The sequence below is a fragment of the Notothenia rossii genome (assembly GCF_949606895.1).
Source record: "Notothenia rossii genome assembly, chromosome: 5".
In the NCBI taxonomy this organism is placed as follows: domain Eukaryota; kingdom Metazoa; phylum Chordata; class Actinopteri; order Perciformes; family Nototheniidae; genus Notothenia; species Notothenia rossii.
The window spans coordinates 45464370-45485187 of record NC_136903.1 but is presented as its reverse complement, the minus strand read 5'-3'; the positions used below and the strand labels follow the sequence as shown (position 1 = coordinate 45485187).

Below are 20818 nucleotides of genomic sequence, written 5' to 3'. Positions count from 1 at the left end.
CTGTTAGGGCTGGGTCCAAAGTTCAGGACCTTACAATGGCAGCGACCAGATGGATTAAATATTTTAACAAAGTTTAATAAAGGAAAAAAGGAGCAACTAAAAAACAATCCACACAATGAAGGTGGATCTAGTTCACGCTGGTGGCGGCAGCAGGACTCAGGCTGGCTCGAGCAGACACTGGAAAAACAGAGGAAAAAACAAGGTAACTCTTCAACAAAAACAGCAAGAGAAAATCACACTAAGCTAGGCTACTACGACATTCAGCTCTACCGAGTGAGATGGAATTATCTGGCACTGGAGTGTGAACATGACCAGGGTTTTATGGAGGAGTTTATTAGATGAGTACAGGTGCTCCTCATTGTGAACCAGCTGAGCCTTCTAACGATCACCACACTGCACAGGAGAGAGAGAGAAGACAGAGGGGAGGAGGAGAAAGCAAAACACCTAAACCATAACATACTCAATATCAAGCCACGATTATTGCTTTTATTTAAAATCGTATCATTTCGGACTTTTGTTGCTGTCTGTGAGGAAAATAAATGGGGCTCATTTTTCCTTCTAATTTGTTATTCTTTTCAAAATAACACACTGTTATTTAGTCAACAATATCACACAATTATCCTTGTTTTTATTTATTTTTTTAATTCTATAATCTCTGGCTTTTTTGCCGTCCTTCAGGAACTGAATTTCAAAATAAAAATAACCGGAAACGGACGTAGGCCTATAAGGGACATTTCGAGCATCATCGAGTTTAGGATGGCCGAAGACACTACACTACCCATAATCCCCAGCTATCGTTTAGGACTACAGTCCCTGTGATTAAACTTTAAGTCGGGATTGGATGTTGGAATGGCAGTGCGCCAAGGTTACGGAATCGAAACTGGATCGAACGCCGCACCCCCCCAACAATTAGAAGTTGCCAGTATTAAACACCAATTATTAACCAGTTAAAATGAACCGATTAAACATCTCTCTGACACAGTTTAAACGCATTTCAAGTGGAAGAATTGTTTGTGTCTCCTCTTTGTGTCTCTAGAAGCTGGAAGCTGTATTATTTTCAAAAAATAAAAATAAATAAATATATTTTTTAACCATAACGGGTACTTTACACAACATTGAGTCAAACTTATCCTTGTTTTAATCCTTGTTTTATTTATGTTAAATTGTTGTTGTCGGTTAATTTTCCATTTTATTTATTTTGGTTTAAGATATTATTTTGTATTTATTATTATCATGTTAGATGTTTAAACTTTTCTGCATTTTATAAGGCAATATATACTTTTTTGTTTTTGTCCGTAGGCTACTTAGGTTATTAAAGAGTTATCGTGTCAAAATATAGGAAATGTATTAATATTTTATTGTATAATCGGTACAGGAAATTACATCATTCAGAGCAACACCTATTGGCCAAAGACGCTGCCACCGGCATTGCGATCCATCCTCTGACAAAGTAAGTTGGGTCACTAAAGTCTGATACATGTTTTGCTTAGATTTAATAATTGGGGCCTTTACTTGCATGGTTCATCATACATACTGAACTGTTCTAAGTCTGAGAAATGCTTTCGCCATAATCAGCAAAGCAACATTAACGTGAAATTATTCTTGCGGGCGGCTAGCTAGCTAGCTCACGTTCAACATAAGCTTAAACTAGTTTAGCTTCATTTATATCAGCTCATAAGTGGTGTGTGAAAAATATTTGTCTTAATTACGGCTACATACGTCGGTGTTAAAGTGTGAGTTATACGTTATCTTAATCGCTTTTGTTTTAGACATGACAGTACTAACGCTGGCCGACATTTTAATATATGTTTGGGGGGGATGGGCATAGTCCACGTCCATGTGCTTGTTACGCGTATGAAACAGGAAACACGTAAATGAACTCAGTCTGTCTAAAGTAGTTAAACCGTCACAATGTGCATTTAAAAAAGCTAGTTTCACTACATAATTCACTTTTTCTGTTCTCTCCTGCAGGTCCCGTACCCACACCACAAACCCATACACTGATCTACACCATCATAAAACCAACGGCACTTTTAAGAGCCAAACTCAACCTATCTCTCTGTTGTTGGAGATTTGGAGGATGTTTAAAACCAACCTCGTCTCCGCGTGTCGTTTGGTAAGCTGGGTAAATTCGTAAAAAGGAAGGGATTAAGAAACACCAGAATGCAAGTTAAACAATAATCTTGTTTTAATGATAAAAAGTAACAATACAAATACAAAGGAAGTACTTCCTGCTCTTCCTCCAAGGCGACCCTTACATTTGAGATAACAAACCCCTCCTTGCAAGGTTCACATACTTTTGGCATTTTATAAAGATAGGTTTAAGATATAGTTTTTTATAGTTGGATTATACAAATAACACATGTGAGTTACCTTAACCTCAAACAATAATAACAAGAGGAAAACATCAGCTATGATCTCAAGCAGTTAAAAAGTACCGCACACTCATTTAGCCTGCAGCTCTTCCAGACACTTGAGCTATTGTTCTTTAAGAATATTCCCTGCAGAATCTTTATTTCAAATAAAAGGTTTCACATTGCATATTTCCAGCTTCCTTTACACATACTGTTATTATTAATACAAAGTAATCAACCACACACATCTATTTAAAACAAGTAGATTTCCCTGATCATTGACATGCTGAAAATCTCAAGAAGAATGTCCCCTCCCCCAGCTCTCTCGTCCCTGTCATAAAAGCTGCTTCCATTTCATATAGAGTAATAAAACATGTTTAAGTTAATTTCTCCACAATGTTTGTAGCCCTCCAGTACCCACATATGAAAGAATAAAAACAGAGGAATCAAATAAAACACCAATACAGGAATAGTTGATAAATGATTATACAGGACATATGATCACAGTAAGGAATACACACACATATTCTCTATGAAGTGCCCCTTGTTATAGGTCCGAATGTCCTGTCCCCTGAAAGTCATGAGTTTTGGTTGATTAACAGAAGTTTAATTGTTCTTGTGGCTTAATAGCTTCCCTGAACTTCCCTTCACCCCAAAGTCAGCTTACTAGGAATGAATACATTTTATTGATAAGCTCAAAAGGACGTCCATCTTGTTTACTGCTGGGTGACCCAAGTCTCAAGGCCTGCAGGATGTGTAGGAGATAAACATTAATTCTACAAGGCTTCAACTGTCTTGTATCTGAGGCACATCTCCCTTTTGGGCTAATCAATACGGGTTTTAGCAATTAGCAGAGGAATCTAGAGACTCAGGGCCCCTTCCTTGCTGGGAACTGCAAAGCAGATGTCAAAGGTCATAAAACCACCCTTCTGACTAAACATGAAAAGTGGAAGAAAAGACTATTGCTTTAATTTATTATTGCTAAGTAGTGGGACATTGTTTCAGGAATATATGAAAAGCCTCTCTATTATTTAAAGAGTAAAAATGCACTTTCAAATTTAACACCCACGAATATATAAGGTGACATTAAAATGAATATACCAGATTGAACTTTCCTGCCATAGCACGTTACTTTAATACTTCAAATAATTCAAATAATCCTTCACTGTCTATCTACCTACCTTTCTTATAGTTATCGTCTCTATCTTTTTCTATCATTCATTATCTATTTCTTCATCTATCCATCTCAATCTTACAATCTGTCTCTCTATCTCTGTTTGTCTCATACAGCAGCTGTTGCATATCTGTTGTGTCTGTCTGTCTGGCTGTCTGGCTGGCTGTGTTGCAATGGCAACAAAACACAACCCAGACCCCAATAATCCCACATCCAAAGAAGGGAAACGCATGGCTCTTAAGCTGAAGCGTGAACACATGCTAGCTGAAGCTAAGGTTGGTGTTTTAAGCCATATGACCTCATTCATTTCCCACTTGCATTTGGCACTATCTGTTATCCAAAAAATGCTGAACAGGCCAAGAATAACTGGATTTTGGATCAATGTACTTGTTTTACTTCATTAGTTGTATGGTAGGAAAAACTTGAAGCAAAAATGTTCTTCAAGTGAATGAATTTACTTTTATTTGTTCACTGTCATATGGTATCAGTTTATCAGCAACATCAACCTTACATGAGTTGTTACTTGGTCACAGAAAGCAGCTGAGGAGAGGAAACGGGCACGCTCTGTAGGAGACACTTTACAGTCCCCTAAAAGGGGCTGTGTAGGACGTGGCAAGCCGAGAGGGAGGCGTGGAGGGCGACGCCAAGGCTCAGCTTCAGGTTGAAATCCCAATTATTTTACATTTTTATGAATTTACTAAGTACATGGTTGGAAAATCAAATTAAAACACAGTAATTGCTTGTTGAGGGTCTACAATAATTCCAAAATATAAACGCATAGTGACACTACAGTAGGAGACATTCCCACTGTGGTGTCATAAGAACTATGCTTTATTTCATTTCACAAGCTTTTAAACAATAGGTAGATAATACAAATCATCAGTTATCTGTTGTTAACCCTCTGTGTGAAGTTTTACAGTCACATCCCCCCTGACTGAGGGCTTCCAGTCTTCCAGTGTGGAGGTTGTGCGTACTGAACCTTCAGCACAACACGAATTTGGTAAATCACAAAAATGGCTTTAAGTTTAAAACTGAAATCAATTTTTAAATAAATTGTGTTAGTGAGAGAAAATAACCTTATACACAACTGACAGTTCAGGACTCGAACGAGGAATGTAATTCAGTAAAGATATTGGCCAGTTCCATACTGAGCAAAGAAATGATCCTTGATTTTTAGTGTTCATCTTAAATATAGTCATTTACAGTTAAAGTTTCCCATTCTGTTCACAGAAAAGAATATGGAGAGACTCTCTGACATTCTTTCCTCATGTCCTCCTCCTGAGCCTCAAAAAAGCTCTGCCTCATCCTGGTCTTTTCGGCAGCAGAAAGCCTCAGAGCGCTGGAAAGAAGCGAGACCACACCACCTACAATGCCTTCTAGAAAAAGAGGCTGTTGGTCATCCCCTGTGTGGCCTCTGCCACGAGCCGGCTGTTATTAGGTGAGATAACATTTACCGTTATTTAAATTACTTTACCTAATTGTAATTTTTCAGTATTAATGCTCAGTGCCCTGCTATTTCAGCTAACATGCATGACTTTTGGGATGTTAGAAAACTGGACACCTAGAGAAAACCCACATGAAAATGAAAGTAATTCTAGGATATTAGAATCATTTTGTATTTCCTCCCAAGGTGTAGAGAGTGTCTCCCCGAGGAGTGGTTCTGTGGAGACTGTGATGTACTTCATCACAAGAACCAGCCACTCCACAACAGGGACAGTTTAATGAAGGTTTTTTTTAAACCAATTAGTCCAACAACATGTGTTGTTAGAGTGGAAGGTGGATATGACACCCATGACCAAGGTATGCTCTCTCAAACTTGCATTTTTGATGTTCACATGTCTCTTCGGCCAGCATATAATGGTAATTAGTGCTTTTCTTTTTTTTTTGACAGCTTGCATATTGCCAACTGTGAAGGCACCCAACTGCTCCTGTAAAGACACAAACTTCACTGTGGTACCAGGCAAACCAGTGATTTTAATTACCATCTATGGTAAACATATATATATATATATATATATATTTGGATTTCTATTGAATTGTTGTTATATGTTTACTGTTGTGAGCTGAGGCATTGTGCTTCCTTTTGGAGTAAAACCTTCATGTAATATCTGTTCATCTTTGACTATTTGTAGATGGGACTGTTGTAAGATGTGTCTTAATTATGTTTATTTACTTGTTCCAAGGGGGTTATGACTTGCATCTGCCACTATATGTCTTTCAAACTTGCCAGCAGCAGTGGACCCCCGACTTGAAAGTCCTCCTTAAGACACGGTCAGTATTTCCACACTTTACACCTTGGACCTCCTGAGCTCCTTTGAAGAGCTCAAGGTCATCTCTCCGGGATTCTCCAGACAGGCCTTTGCAAAGCTGCTGGAGCATCGCATAAAGTGTGGAGGAAGAGTAAGTGTAAATATTCTTTCCCATATTATACATTATAACATTTCCGTAAATAGACAAAATCACAGCAATATATGTAATTATCTTCCAGTCTGGACCTGTCAACGGAGATGCACTGCAGCGCAGCTTTCTGGAGTTCTCCTATGCCTCGTATGAGGAAGACCAGCTCTGCTGTGGTGCTCCTTTCATCTGCCCTGCCTGCATGCCGGAGATGTTGGCTGTTTCTGCCGATGGAAACAGGAAGCTGTATCGCTTTCGGCAAAGTGGAAGGTGCTGTTTTTATAATGTTGTTATTTAACTTTTTTGATTACTGTTTATATTTCATGGATATATTTGCTTATCTTTTTTTCCTCAGTTTTGATGGCAGCACCTTTTTTAATGGGCTCTTTTGAGCAGAAGACAGTGCGGTGGCTGCATTTGTCGACAAAATACAGAGATCACTGAAAAATGCAAGTTTTTATTCGTCATTTTACCTTATAGGTATATCACAAAAATAACCATGTATATCCGACCCTGACTTTCTTCAAATTCAGCTACTTCTCCTTACCATCTACTCCAAAATCAGATAATTAGAACAAATGGTGTAGATCGTGATTCCATTGCTTTTAACTGATTTGTCATGATGTAATGTGTGTCTTAGACCCAGGGAAGAGGCACATGTGGGGACTCCCAGTGGACAGCAGCGAGGGAGACGTCAAGGAGGGCTTCGAAGCTGGATGAAGAAGCGATGGAGGTGGCTATATGTCGCCATGGGTTTCTTTTGAAGGCCTTAAATATGTACAGGGGGGAGATATTCGCCTACCCCCTGTATCTTCAAAAGGAACTCATGCCAGCTAAAGCCAAGTTCTTCGCCATGGATGTGGCTTGCAAGTACTGGCCGTACATGGAGAAAGCTGCAAGTGTCCTTCCTGCTCTTCAGGAGCTGACCACCATGAAGCCATTCCAGGTAGTAAGTCAGTTTGTTGATTCCATCTGTTGCTTCTGTGCGCGTGTGTGTGTGTGTGTGTATGTGTGTTTCTGTCCCTCTGCCCTTAGGCAGATTCCCCAATCAATGATTTGGAGTCATGACAGAGGACTCTTTGACAGGACACATACTCATTCCCCCTAAACATCCTCAACACACAAACATCGTATCATGTATCTTTAACAGAAGTTAATTGTTCTTATCGCTTAATGGCTTCCCTGAACTTCCCTTCACCCCAAAGTCAGCTTACTAGGAATGAATACATTTGATTGATAAGCTCAAAAGGACCTTTATCTCATTTACTGCTGGGTGACCCAAGTCTCAAGGCCTGCAGGATGTGTAGGAGATAAACATTAATTCTACAAGACTTTAACTACATTATCTGAAAATATATCTGGGACTTCCCCTGTTAATTGCAAGGACTATTGATAATTAACAGAGAGACCCTAGGGGCCTCTTCTTGGTATCTGCTAGGCAGAAGTCACTCAATGCAGAAATCACAAGTTTAACACACATTCTATATAAGGTGACATTAAAATGAATATACCAGATTGAACTTTCCTGCCATAACACGTTACTTTAATACTTCAAATAACTCAAATAATACTTCATGAATGAATCGTTTTTTTACCGATGCAAAGACGCTAGAATCGATGCATCGCGAGTTCAACCCAAACTGTAGCTGATGTGAACTCTTTCAACCGGTGCACTCGCATCTTTTTTTATGCCGGTGCACCGATGCGAATTGGTGAATCTTAACATTTCTAATGCACAGTACACAGCAGATTTAGATTGTTTTAGATGTAGATATTTCTATTTTCATATTTCAAAGTCAAAACATACACTGTACAATTTTTATTTTTACATTTCTAATTGACTTTATTAATTTTTTATAAAAAAAAAAAAAGAGCTTAAACTAAAAAAAATAAACTAAAAAACTTTTAACTAAAAAATTAAATGAAAATATATATATAAAACTTAAAAAAAAAAAGAAAAAAAGATTTCCCAGATTTTAAAGTTAAGTTCGGATGACATAGGATATTATTTATCAGGAAGTAGATTAGCAATTCATCTTTGATAAAATGAATAACCATATCCAACTACTTAAGAAATATGTCACCAAAATACACTAAGGTAAAAGCACCCGCAGTGCCAGGGTCAACTGCAGACATCGAGGAAAAGGTACACATCATATCAGATGCTACAACACATCCACCAGATAGACAAAGGATCTGGAGACAGATACAGGAGTTGTTTGATCAATGACAAACAAGAGGATTGATTCCTGCAGATGATTAACCTGGACCAACAAGAGCCCATAGAAAAGCTGCAGTTGACTATGAAAATGGAAAATACCTACATCAGCAAAAAGCTTGGGAGGAAGCCGGACAAACTTCTTGGCTTAAGAATGGAAAAAGCGCTATCAACAAAGCTGAAAGCAGGAAAACAACCGTTAAGATTCTGATACTCCACCTGCAATATGTCAGCCAAGAATCGACAAATAGCATGTATGTGGTTCAAGGAGCAGAGCTCACAGCAAAGGAAGATAAGAAAGAAAAGACAGAAGAAGCTTCAATTATCCAAACTTCAAAGCTCCATTCATGCTTGACTGATGCGAAAAGAAAGGGTATTTCCAACCTGATCTCACCAGAATGCGTGACTCCTCCACGACTCCTTAACACCGCATTGCGTGATGGAGTCACGGAATCTTTTATATTTGCGTGTCGGCACCACGCAAACAACCCCAATGTAAAGTGAATGAGGCTCCTTTGTCGTGGTGCACACATGCATTTCTTCAACGTCCTGCAGTGAGCTTTTTATTCTATAAAACGTTTTAAAAATCTACTTTATAGCTTGTAGTAACTCACGGGAGGCTTCTTTTATTTTACCAGAAAAGATGCCGTCGTTACCACGGCAACGTTATGTCGCGCTTGACGGCAGTGACGTAGCCACGTGACGTTGCCCACGATCACGTCACTTTCATTCATTTCATCTCACAACGGACTACAGTAAGTATCTAAAATCAAGGGGAGCTTATTTCTTTAAAACACAAAATGATATTGCTTTTATTTATTCCACTGTAGCACAGTCTCTATAGGGTTTCATTCCTGGATATTATGTTGATTTTTGTAGTGTGTTTAGCTTTTACAATAGGCTACGCGCAAGCTAGCGGCCGCGTTCAGCTAGCCTCCGGCTTTCCGGTCAAAGTTTGTAGCTGGATAGCATTTATAGTTTATACAGCTAAATGACATTAGCTGTCCCCGGCACAGTTGGATAGTGGAGGTGCCTGCTAGAAAAATATGTTTAAATGCTTGTATTTGCCCATGTGTTGTAAAGACAGCTTTCAACATAGAGTTGTAAAAGTGGAATCGGCGATGGAGTGGAACAAAAATGTGGACCTGGAGTTTTTCCAGAGGATTTGACTGGCCAGTGGGGACATTGGGATTGTTACATTGTAGAATTTAAATATATAGTAGAAGATATAAGATATATAAATTATACTAAATTATTATTGCATAATAGAGTAATGCACAGATTAATTATTATTGCACTCTCTTCATTTTGTGTATTGTTTGTATATTGTGTCTGTATTGTTTGTATGCCATGTCCCTCATAATATAACAATATGCACAGTATAAATTATACTAAATTATTATTATTGCATAATAGAGTAATGCACAGATTAATTATTATTGCACTCTCTTCATTTTGTGTATTGTTTGTATATTGTGTCTGTATTGTTTGTATGCCATGTCCCTCATAATATAAGAATATGCACAGTATAAATTATACTAAATTATTATTGCACAAGAGAGTAATGCACAGATGTTACTGTTATTCTAAATAATCCTAATCATGTTTTTATTTTTCTTGTTTTACAGCTTCTTTACAACTCTATATCACCAACACACACATATCCACACACACACACACACATATAAAACCAACGGCACTTTTAAGAGCCACTCTCTCTCTCACTGTCTCTCTTTCTATCACTCTCTCACTTTCTCTTTCAATCACTCTCTCACCTTCTCTTTTTCAATCACTCTCTCTCACTTTCTCTTTTAATTACTCACTCTCTCTTTGTATGCCATGTCCCTCAACCGTGAAGTGAGGGTCTTTGAGGATCCCAATGAGGCCAGGATGCACATGGCAGCATTGATTAGCGAGGCTCTTGTCCATGAGGCCAGGGTGAGGCTTTTCATGATAAGCAAATACCCAAGTCTGTAATATAATCATTGCTATTGCTTTTTATTGATGTAATGTAAAGGGTCCGTTAGACCTTTTTATGCAACCGTTAAATAATTGCTCAAATATAAGAGCTGCTGTCTTATGTTGTATTACAACTTTGTTGTTGATCTCAACCTCTGAAAAAATATAGGCTACTGAAACCCCTGCCATCCCTCCGAAAAAGAAAAGAAAAAGACCCCTTTCTAATCCAGTGGTCACACGCAGACGTGAGAGACAACGGGAAATGAAACGCTCCGCATCAGGTTTGTTCTTTACTATATCATGATTTCTAAATCTAAGAATAAAGATAATTCATAACAAAGTTATTTTGGAGTACACAGTAAGAAATTATGTAATGTAAAGATACCTCTTGACAAATCTGTTGCAATGTTTAAAACATTTTCAAATTAAATCAAGATATTGTAAGAGCCTGTGACTGATAATCCTTGCTTGTGTTGTATTTTTGAACATGTGTACCTCGATTTGGATAAAAGTATGGCAAATGTAAATTGTCCTTGTGATGCTGTGGTAATATGTTCTTAGTTTCATTACCAGCAGTCCTTACAGAGCATTTTCATATTACAATGAATTGGTGTAATTTTAGATTAATTGAAGGGTTAAGCAAAAATGACTGTCTCTACAGCTTCACAAGCCAGAAGAGACGATCCTGTGCATGAGGAAGGCCTTCAGCTAGAACATCAAGAGTTTGGTAGTCTTGGTGAGTATATTGATAATAATAGCAGTTGACTGGCACTAAAGTTTTTCCCAAATTTTCCATTTTTATACTCATCTAGTTAATCATAATAAAGTATTGAGTGTTGACTGTTTCATGACAAGTGAATGCATATTTGGTATAAGTATCACTTGCTAATATTGCTTTGGATATATATAATGATTCATAGCATGTTGCTATTATTAGTCTGCATGTATTTTTCCAACTCAAAAGTGTTTCAGTATACTACCTTAATATCCATCATACCAGTTTTAGGGTGTCTTAACAGCTGTTTTATTTTTTAGAAACACATCTCCAAGAGTTAAGGGACACCCTAACTGCAGTCCGGGTTCTGGGGGCAACAGACGGAAAGGTTTCTGCTTGGGCACAAAGGCAGCTTCTCACAGATGTGAGAATGAAAACTGCTTGGCCAATGCTTTTTAATGCAAAACTCTCAGCTGAGAGAATAGCCATTCAGAAGTGCTACAGATGCTGTGCAGAAGAAGCGGCTATTAGGTGCCTGGACTGTGTTCCACTGGACATGGAGTTCCTCTGTGCCACCTGTGACATGGAGGCCCACAAGAGGAATATCTTCCATGACAGAGAGGCTGTGTTCAATGGATTTCTGGAGCCCATTCCCCCTACAACTGCTGTGGTGGTGGATGACCAGCCTCAGTTTTGTGAACAAAGTATGTAAAGATTAACATTACATTACAATGTCCGATTATAGTGTAGTTCCCAAAATTAAGTGTGAATGGGAAGTGTACATAGCTGATTGAAACAAGTATGATTGGTTTTGACTAGGGCTGCAAGATATGTGGAAATTATGCAAAATGTTATTGAATATCTTGATAATCTGGAGAATTAAGGAAAAACTGTAAATGCACCCTTCCTAACATTTTCTATATTGCAGTATGTCAACTGCCTGTTCCTACTCCAAGGTCAATCTGTGAATGCTCTGATGACGTCACAGTTACTCCTTGGAAGCATATTTCTGTGGTCACCATCAACTGTAAGTTGTTCTGAAAGCCCTTCTTTTTGTACAAGTAGTATTGTACGGCAGAGTTTTACCACTTTGTGCAACGCAAAGATTTTTATCACCTGGTCATTTTCAGACAACACCCAAAGGCCATGTTAAATAGCTAATATATCATATATGCACATCTATGTATAAAATACAATATGTTAAGGCAAACTCACAGTTTTATGACCAAAATACCTTTACTTTGTCCATTTGTTCACAGGACGATACAATGTCTGCTTGCCTCGGAAATCCTGTCCATCCTGCTCTGCAGAATGGACTCCTGAGGTTAAAGACCTGCTTTTGTATCGGTACTGGCCAGCTAGCACCAACTGCCAGATGCTTTACAAATATGATGTGTTCACCTCATTCGAGCACATGAAGGTGACAGCACCAGCCATGTCCAGGCAGGCATTTCTGAAAATGTTGGAGCACAGATCTGTTCAAGCTGGACGGGTAAATCTGCCTGAATCACACGGAAACATACAAAAAACAATATCATATTATTGTATACCATATCATTAATTGTTGGCATTGCTTTCAAAACAATTACTAATCCACTTTTAATAAATCAATATACAGACAGGTAGTATCTGTGCTGATACATTTCAGCGAATCTTCTTCGAGTTTTGCTTCTGTCAGTACAAACAAGAGGATATGTGCCAGGTCCATCCCTTTGTTTGTCCAGCATGTTCTCCAGACATGTTGGCTGTCTGTTGTGATGGAAACCGCAAGCATTACCGCTTTTCCAAGTCAAAAGGGTAGGTATAGGTATTAATGAAAATGATAAAGAACACACCGCTAATACAAATAGTAGCCCTTGGGGTTGTGTTTGAGTAGCCATAACAGACATTAAAACAAATCATAGTAATGTAGTGCTTTGTGATTTTTATCATTTACTTGTATGTTAACTTATCATGGACAGGACTGAGGAGCCGCCAATCTATGAGGGCTTGTTTCTGGCCAACGACGAGGAAGTCGCAACATTTGTTGACCTTGTCAGAGGCAACATGAAAAGTGTACGTTTGTTTTCTTATTATGATAGTTGCAGTTACACCTGTGGTGTTCTTTTTTATATATGTCAAAACTTGTGTGTAATAAACTGACTTTATAGGGAAATGACAGTGCCGTCTGTGGTACTGCCAAATTCACCGCTGGCAGAGAGATGTCAAAAAAGTCTGGTGCCCAGATAGACGAGGAGGGCATTCAAGTGGCAGTTTGCAGGTATGTATTTGTAAGTGTGTCTGTGTGTGTATGTGTGTTTGGTTCTTGAGTCTGGTCTCATTATTTCAGTTTTAATAGCAATCAAAGTCTTTGTACGAATTGGAAGCATTAAACACTTTTGATGGTGAAGCGGAATTTATCCATCATTTGTAGCATCCAAGTGTTATTTTTTGCAATAGCCACCTAGATGACAGAGACGAGTGCTTAAGCCAGGCCTTGCTGTGTCAGTTTATTATTAACAACTAGATTTTCTTCTGATTAATCAGACATGGGTTTCTCTTACGAGGACTGAACCACTTCCGTGGAGAAATATACGCTTACCTAATGTTTCTCCAAAAAGAGATGTCGAAGAAGGTAAATGTTGACTTCTTCTGTATGGATGTAACATGCAGGTAATCCTCACTGTCATATTGCACATCCACAACAATGTTTAAAATGGCCCATGCCTCAGCAGTCATTTTAGATAATATTGATATTGTAACAAAATGCTGCTCCTGCTTCTTAGGTACTGGCCATACCTTAACAAAATAGCCGGGGGATTACCAGAGCTTCTGCCATTGACCGAAATGAGGCCATTTCTTAGCGTGATGCATGCTAAAGCCCATACAGAAAAATGCGAGGTACATAACATCTTTAATGCAAAGGATTTTTAAATGTTGTGCATGGCATGCCTTATTGGATATCAAACACTTCTAAAGAAATGCTACATAACACTACTTGCGCTGTGTTGCAGGTGAGATGGGGTGGCAGAAGTCAGGACGGAGCAGGAAACACAGTGGGAGAGGAAGTAGAGCAGGTATGTTATTAATGGCATTATTGTAACTGTATGGATACAAGAAGTCTTAATAGAAAGCAGTACAAATATGTATGTGTCATCTCAGTGACAAGCCTGTTGATTAGTTTAAAGCATATCCTTTATGTCTGAGTTCAAATGAAAGATAGACAGCTCATATGTTCAGCAACACTAAATGCATGCATATTGTAGGAAGTCAGTACTCAAGTTTTCTCTTAAACCATCCAGTTCAAGATCTATGATGTGTAGGTGATATTGTTGTGTAATGGTGACCGAACATTAATTGTAACTTTCATTATAGGTGAACAGCTTTCTCTCCAGGTCAGCTCTGGTCACAAAATACATGACAAAAGCAGGTTGGTATTAACACTACACACTGTGATAAGGCAGCGCTGATAAGTATTTTACAGAGAGTTCCCTCCTTAAAAACATTATTGGGGTATTACTTTACTGTAATTACCAGTTCAACAACCTTTTAACGATTGGGTTTAGTCATGTCTATCAGGTTTCTCACTCAGTATTACCTTTTTGATGTGAATACTTACTTTTTTGTTTGTGGATATATTTGTTGTCTTTTTTAGGAAGAGTGAACACGCTCACTCAACAGGCCATGGGCTGGAACAGAAGGAAGAGGGACAACCTTCATCAAGTTTTAGCCCACAGATATGTCAAAGTAAGGGCAAATTAGAATTGTCTTCTCATCTGACATTACATATTTATGAAGGATGTCTGCAATGTAACCTCATGGCTATATACATTATGTTCTCCCTTAATCCACACTTCCTCTTGCAAGTCAGATGGTGTCATGGAATGTTTCAACTGTTCTTCTGAAGGTCTTGTACTGAAAACTGGTGTTCTTTGCATTATGTTGTTGCATGGTGCTTTTCGCTGACATTTTCTTTTTTTTGTAAAGATCACAGAGAAGGCAAAGGTGGAAAATGCCAGCTTCAGCGACTTCAACAAGGAGCACAACCTTGATCAGGAGACCATACAGCCGTGGGTGTATGATTTCAGGCAATGGGCAGTCACAGGTAAGACATACCACAGGTTTTCCATATATACATCTGTTAATTACTGTAAGTTTAGACACACAATATAAGTTAGCCATATGTTGAAACTGAGACTGTCACTGATTGTATCTCTTCTCCAATAGTTTTTTTGCAACTATTTAGAGATAGAGATAGAGATAACGTAGTTATTGAAATTACCTTTCAAAAACAACAAAAACATTCTGGCACCATGACACAGTTTTGTTTCCGTTTCACTTTGCAGACAGCAACCAGGCAAGGCAAAGGAAGAGGAAGAGAATGAGAGAGCTGAAGAAGAAGCTTCGCGAAAAAGTTGTGCAATACAACACAGGAGTGCAGGAAGAACAGATTGACGAGGAGTTGGCTTGCAGTCTGACAGAGGGCTACATCCTGCCATGGGAGAGGCATGCAAATGGTAGGATACTTGCTAGTTTGGCTTGTTGTTTTTTTAGTCTATACCAAAATATGAAAGAACCGATGCTATCGCTACAAAGATTTGTGTCTCAGAAATGAAAATCATTCTGTAATAATATAATATATGAATAAATATTCCTTGGTCTACTCCATTCCTTTCCTCAACCTAAAGGCAACACCTTCAGGTTGAAGAGGTCTGTCTTTGACCAGGTAATGCTGGTCAGACGTTTGGAGGAGGAGCAGAGCATCCTGGGGAAAGAGATGTCGCAGCACATCATGTTCCTTCTGAAGGAAGTGCAAGAAGTGGAAGCACTCAGAGGACAGACTTTGGAGGGCATCAAAACCAGCAGTATGTCTGAGATCTTAACATTTGAATATTTTCATCACCTCTTCAACACATTGCATGTCTTACATAAGTAGAACACATCTGTCACTGTGTCAGGCCGAAGTGAAATAGTAAATTACTGAAACTATTCATTATCAAGATCATAATCGATTATTTTCTGTCTATTGACTATTTGTTAAGCACTATATAAACATTAATCAACATGTCCCATTTGGCACCCAATATATAGTAACATCCTTCAGTTTAAGATGGATTTATCTATTTTGTAGTGTTTTTACATTTGCAGCATTGTACAATGCAAAGAGATTTGCAATTGTCATGGTTTGTTTACATTCAGCCCTTTTGCTGTGTGATTATTCCTCTACAGATTTCGGTGAGCTGACAGAGGATGCTGCACATGGGCTCAAGAGTGTCCTCAGTCGGAGGTGGCACTTCCTCAAAAGCCAACACAAACAGGCTGTGAATGCGTACAGCGGTGTAGGCGCTAATGCCATGATCTTCAATTACAGCAGGACATTGAGGAGTCGGATGACAATGACTACACTAGCCCTGAGTCTGAGGAAGAAGACCTGTAAAGGTTTCTGCCAAGCAACACAGAGGCACTGGAGAGCTCTTTCACAAGCGACGTGTCACGTCCACATGCTGGTGCACGCCATAATAATGACAAAACACATTTAAAACACACTTAAAGCCATACAAAATAAAGACAGAATGCAGCGGCTCGTCTGGTCTTCAACCTTCCAAAACATTCCCACACCACGCCGCTCCTCCGCTCCCTTCACTGGCTTTCAGTAACTGCCAGAATCCACTTCAAGACAATGACTTGCATACCATGCTGTGAATGGATCTGGCCCTTCCTACATCCAGGACATGGTTAAACTGTACACCCCAGCACGTACACTCCGCTCTGCATCGGCCAAACAGCTCGCTGCACCCCCACTGCGAGGGGGACCCAAGTTCCCATCAGCAAAAACACGTGGGTTTGCTATCCTGGCTCCAAAATGGTGGAATGAGCTCCCCATTGAAACCAGGACAGCAGAAAGCTTACACATCTTCCGGCGTAGACTGAAAACTCATCTCTTTAGACTCCACTTCAAGCGATAGAATTATTAACAAATATTTACTAACAAAGAATTACTAACAAAGAACTACTAACAAAGTACTAACAAAGCACTTATATACTAACAAAGGACTGGCTTATCTAAAGCCAGTTGAGTAGCACTTTAAATGTTTTGGCTCTATGAAACCTGATGTACTTATATGATTCTGTTTTCTTCAAGTTTGTATCTTCCTGGTCGAATGCACTTATTGTAAGTCGCTTTGGATAAAAGCGTCAGCTAAATGCAATGTAATGTAATGTAACATTATAAAACACTATATATGAGAACGATATTAAACTATGCACTTCTTTCGCCCGAGTTCATAGTAATCTGAAAATGTGTTTATATTTTGTACTTCCGTTTATTTAAAGCGCTTTGACTTGCTGATGTGTATGAAAATAAATTGCCTTGCCTTTATATTTAACTGCCTTTTATTACTCAAACAAATGCTATACAATGGTTGTTTTCTTGTCACTGCATTTTGTCATTCGTTGATTATGAACTATTAATATGAATACATTGTAAATAGAGTTCATACATTAACATAATTCTTTATTAGTAACATGTGCATAATCCAGGGTAAATACCAACACATTCTCACTCCCAACTCGTACTTCTAATGTTGAATTATTTTCTAAACCACACAGTGTTATTTACTCAAAAATAAGACACAATTATCCTTGTGTTTATTTATTTGTTTGATTGTATAATTTCGGACATTTGGAGTCCGTCAGGACCGAGGGTCGGAGCAGCTCATAGAAGTTGCTTTAGAGAATTTTACCCCCGGAAGTAAGTATTCTCTCCGCTATGTTTGACAACCCCCGTGATTAGTCCTCAAGCTGAGATTGGATGTTGGAATGCGCCGAGGGTTACGCCCGTTACGCTGAGTGTCAAACAGCACTTTGAAATGGGATGGAACCACGGCAGACTATCCAAAACTGAACTCGGACGGGTCCACCCCCCCTCCCCCACCCCGTCCCCAGAACTACACATGCTGGCTATTGTGTGTTTTGCAACATGTTCTATGGCACGTCTCTACTGGGAATTGTAGTTTTATAAGACGTTTTCGTATTTCCCATAATTGGAAGTTGTCAGTATTAAACTGTGTACATCCCTGGAGGTTTAGGGGATAGGAAACACTCAAATTTAAAACATATAATTAATACATGGGTGAAAATTGCTTGTGTCCATAATGGGCATCATTAATATATACCCACATGACAGCTAAGGTCCGAAAAGCTTTATTTAACAGCTGGTCTTATGTCTGTGACCCCTCCTGTTGTTAATTGATAAGCCTGAAACATGCACTTGTCAAGGTTCAGAGGCAACATTTAGCAAATATGGCAGTAGCCATCGATCATCTTAAGATAAGATATACTTTATTGATCCCAAGTTGGACATTTTTTCGTTACAGCAGCATGTCTAACAGTTGTAAATATGCGGTGGTGTTTATTTGTAAATAATTTAGTATAATCACACAAATTCTGTGTTTTATATTTAATAATTCTCTGTTCCTCATTTATTGAATGTTCAATGTCAGACAAGGTCAGAGATGAAAAAGGTCGGAGATGAAAAACTTGGGTCGCAGGTTCCTACTATAATAGCTTTGTCTGCCACAAAAAAGTAAAAAAAGTAACCACTTTCATTCAACTAGGCCAGTTGGTAAGGGCTTTCCACTGGATAATAACTGCAGCGATGTATGTTTTAGCTGAATACACGTTTAACCCGAATTGATGCAGTTAGTCACTTCTTTAATGTTTGTTCTTTCTGATGTAAAGTCAAGGTTGTAACTGTTTGCAATGAAGTTGTGGGGCGCTGAACTGTTCCTTTGATTCTTTTGATATATGATAGTAGTATAGCAGATAGCTTTTTTCTTATTCAAAAGAGGCTTTTAGACCATTAGTTTGTCTGTCTGTGTCTCCTATTAATAATAATAATAATAATAATAATAACTTTTATTTATATAGCGCTTTTCAATAACCCAAAGTCGCTTACAAAAAAAAAAATTAAAAGTACAGAAAGGGGGTGAACAGGCAGAAGACAACATATTGGACAAGAAAATTGAACATGAACATTACATGAACAGGCAAAGGACAACACAGGGGGGGAGCAAGCATAGGACAACGAGCAAAAGACAACATAATGGAAAAGAGGAAAGAAAAGTTGATGAATGTATGAATAAGAGATGCAGCGTGGGGTGAATAAGAGATACAGCGTGGGGTGTGAGTGAAGTCAGTGGGTTGGGGGGTAGGGTAAGTTGAAGGCTTGGGAGAAGAGGTATGTTTTCAGCTGGGTTTTGAAGGTAGACAGTGTGGGAGAGTGGCGGACAGATTGGGGGAGGGAGTTCCAGAGGCGGGGTGCTGATCTGGAGAATGCTCTGTTGCCAAATGTTTTGAGTCTTGATGGTGGTACTGTGAGGGAGAGAGTGGAGGAGGATCGGAGGGCTCGGGGGGGGTTGTAGGGGATGAGGAGGTCAGAGAGGTAGGGGGGGGCTAGGTGGTGAAGGGCTTTATAGGTGAGGAGGAGTGTTTTGAAGATGATGCGTTGTTTGATGGGGAGCCAGTGAAGAGAGCGGAGAACGGGAGTGATGTGTTCACGGGTCCGGGTGTGGGTGAGGAGGCGGGCAGCAGAGTTTTGTACCATTTGGAGTCTATGGAGGGAATGGGAGGAGATGCCAGTGAGGAGGGCGTTGCAATAGTCGAGGCGGGAGGTGATGAAGGCATGGATGAGGGATTCAGCAGCACGGGGGGGGAGGTAGTGTTTGATTTTGGCAATGCGGCGGAGGTGGAAGTAGGAGATCTTGATGATGGAGCTGACATGGGGGTCAAAGGAGAGGGTGGGGTCCAGGATAACGCCAAGATTGCGTGCCAGGGGGGAGGGGGTGATGGTCGAATTCTCAATGGTGAGTGAAATGGGTCCTGTTTTATTGAGGGTTGATCTGGTGCCTATGATGAGTAGCTCTGTTTTATCACTGTTGAGTTTAAGGAAATTGTGAGTCAGCCATGTTTTTATTGAAGAGATGCAGGTTTCGATATGGGTGAGGGGAGGGTTGTGAGGGGATTTGGTGGTGATGTAGATCTGGGTGTCATCGGCGTAACAGTGGAAATCAAGGTTGAGGTTGCGAATAATGTGACCAAGGGGGAAAAGATAGCAGATGAAGAGGAGGGGGCCGAGGACTGAGCCCTGGGGGACCCCCTGTGTGACTGGGGAGAGGGCGGATGTGTGGCCAGAGAGGGAGATGAATTGTTGCCTGTCGGTGAGGTAGGAGGTGAGCCAGTCGAGAGCGGAGCCCTCAACACCCTGTTGGCGCAGCCTTTGTAGGAGGATTGAGTGATTCACAGTGTCAAAGGCTGCGCTGAGGTCTAGTAGTAGCAGGATGTTGAGGGCACCGGAGTCTGCAGAGGAGAGGAGATCGTTGATTACTTTGACCAGGGCTGTTTCAGTGCTGTGGAGTGGGCGAAAACCAGACTGGAGGGGTTCATAGAGGTTGTTGGACTGGAGGTGGCTGTGGAGCTGGGTGGCGACAATACGCTCCAGTGTTTTGGAGAGGAATGGCAGGTTGGAGATGGATTAATGTCTAAGCCTGACAAAGTATTGATATATTGCTTTCCTGCAATGTTAACTACTGTAGGCTATGTTTAAGCACTTATTTTAACTGATATTATACATATGTATTATACTGTCAGGTATTGAACATTCAATAAATAAAGAACACAGAATTATTAAATATAAAACACAGAATTTGTGTGATTATACTAAATGATTTACAAATAAACACCACTGCATATTTACAACTGTTACACATGCTGCTGTAACGAAAAAATGTCCAACTTGGGATCAATAAAGTATATCTTATCTTATGATGATCGATGGCTACTGCCATATTTGCTAAATGTGCCTCTGATTGGAACAAACCAACACATTTTCACTTATTAGTTTGTCTGTCTGTCTCTCTTATTAATATCTAATAATAAAAATATTAAAATTCAATAACGTGCTTCAACCACTAGGCTTGCTTTCTATCAGCTGTGCAGCATTATGGTGTAAATATCGCCTATCT

At 39.4% G+C, this 20818-nt stretch overlaps 2 protein-coding genes and 3 long non-coding RNA genes across 5 annotated transcripts; all 5 read left to right on the top strand.

The window, feature by feature from the left end:
- The first annotated feature begins 4495 nt into the window (after positions 1 to 4495).
- LOC307041869 lies at positions 4496 to 5301 on the top strand. Its single transcript, XR_013808916.1, has 3 exons — positions 4496 to 4528; positions 4759 to 4966; positions 5159 to 5301. It is a non-coding gene; the product is annotated as an uncharacterized lncRNA (long non-coding RNA).
- Positions 5302 to 8853: 3552 nt separating this feature from the next.
- On the top strand, positions 8854 to 10306 carry LOC307038403. The gene is made up of 3 exons (XR_013807990.1): positions 8854 to 8898; positions 9772 to 10081; positions 10272 to 10306. It is a non-coding gene; the product is annotated as an uncharacterized lncRNA (long non-coding RNA).
- A 1081-nt stretch (positions 10307 to 11387) lies between these two features.
- LOC307042073 lies at positions 11388 to 12701 on the top strand. Its single transcript, XR_013808989.1, has 3 exons — positions 11388 to 11521; positions 11746 to 11844; positions 12077 to 12701. It is a non-coding gene; the product is annotated as an uncharacterized lncRNA (long non-coding RNA).
- A 69-nt stretch (positions 12702 to 12770) lies between these two features.
- LOC307038816 (uncharacterized protein) lies at positions 12771 to 15065 on the top strand (the record flags this gene model as incomplete). Its single annotated transcript, XM_079680493.1, has 9 exons — positions 12771 to 12872; positions 12968 to 13077; positions 13344 to 13469; positions 13583 to 13697; positions 13811 to 13873; positions 14172 to 14226; positions 14452 to 14543; positions 14784 to 14901; positions 15043 to 15065. 9 exons carry the CDS (start codon positions 12771 to 12773, stop codon positions 15063 to 15065), a joined length of 804 nt encoding a protein of 267 aa, XP_079536619.1.
- Positions 15066 to 15121: 56 nt separating this feature from the next.
- Positions 15122 to 17076, top strand: LOC307041091 (uncharacterized protein). The gene is made up of 3 exons (XM_079684428.1): positions 15122 to 15313; positions 15485 to 15661; positions 16026 to 17076. The coding sequence occupies exons 1-3, from the start codon at positions 15178 to 15180 to the stop codon at positions 16334 to 16336; spliced, it is 624 nt and encodes a 207-aa protein (XP_079540554.1). The 5' UTR covers positions 15122 to 15177; the 3' UTR covers positions 16337 to 17076.
- The last annotated feature ends 3742 nt before the right edge of the window (positions 17077 to 20818 follow it).

Bases quoted from the DNA above. Each gene is read 5' to 3' on its own strand.
- LOC307041091 (XM_079684428.1), top strand. From the start codon at position 15,178: ATGAGAGAGCTGAAGAAGAAGCTTCGCGAAAAAGTTGTGCAATACAAC. The intron at 15,314-15,484 runs GTAGGATACTTG...CTCAACCTAAAG, and splicing joins ATGGGAGAGGCATGCAAATG to GCAACACCTTCAGGTTGAAG. The intron at 15,662-16,025 runs GTATGTCTGAGA...ATTCCTCTACAG, and splicing joins GGAGGGCATCAAAACCAGCA to ATTTCGGTGAGCTGACAGAG.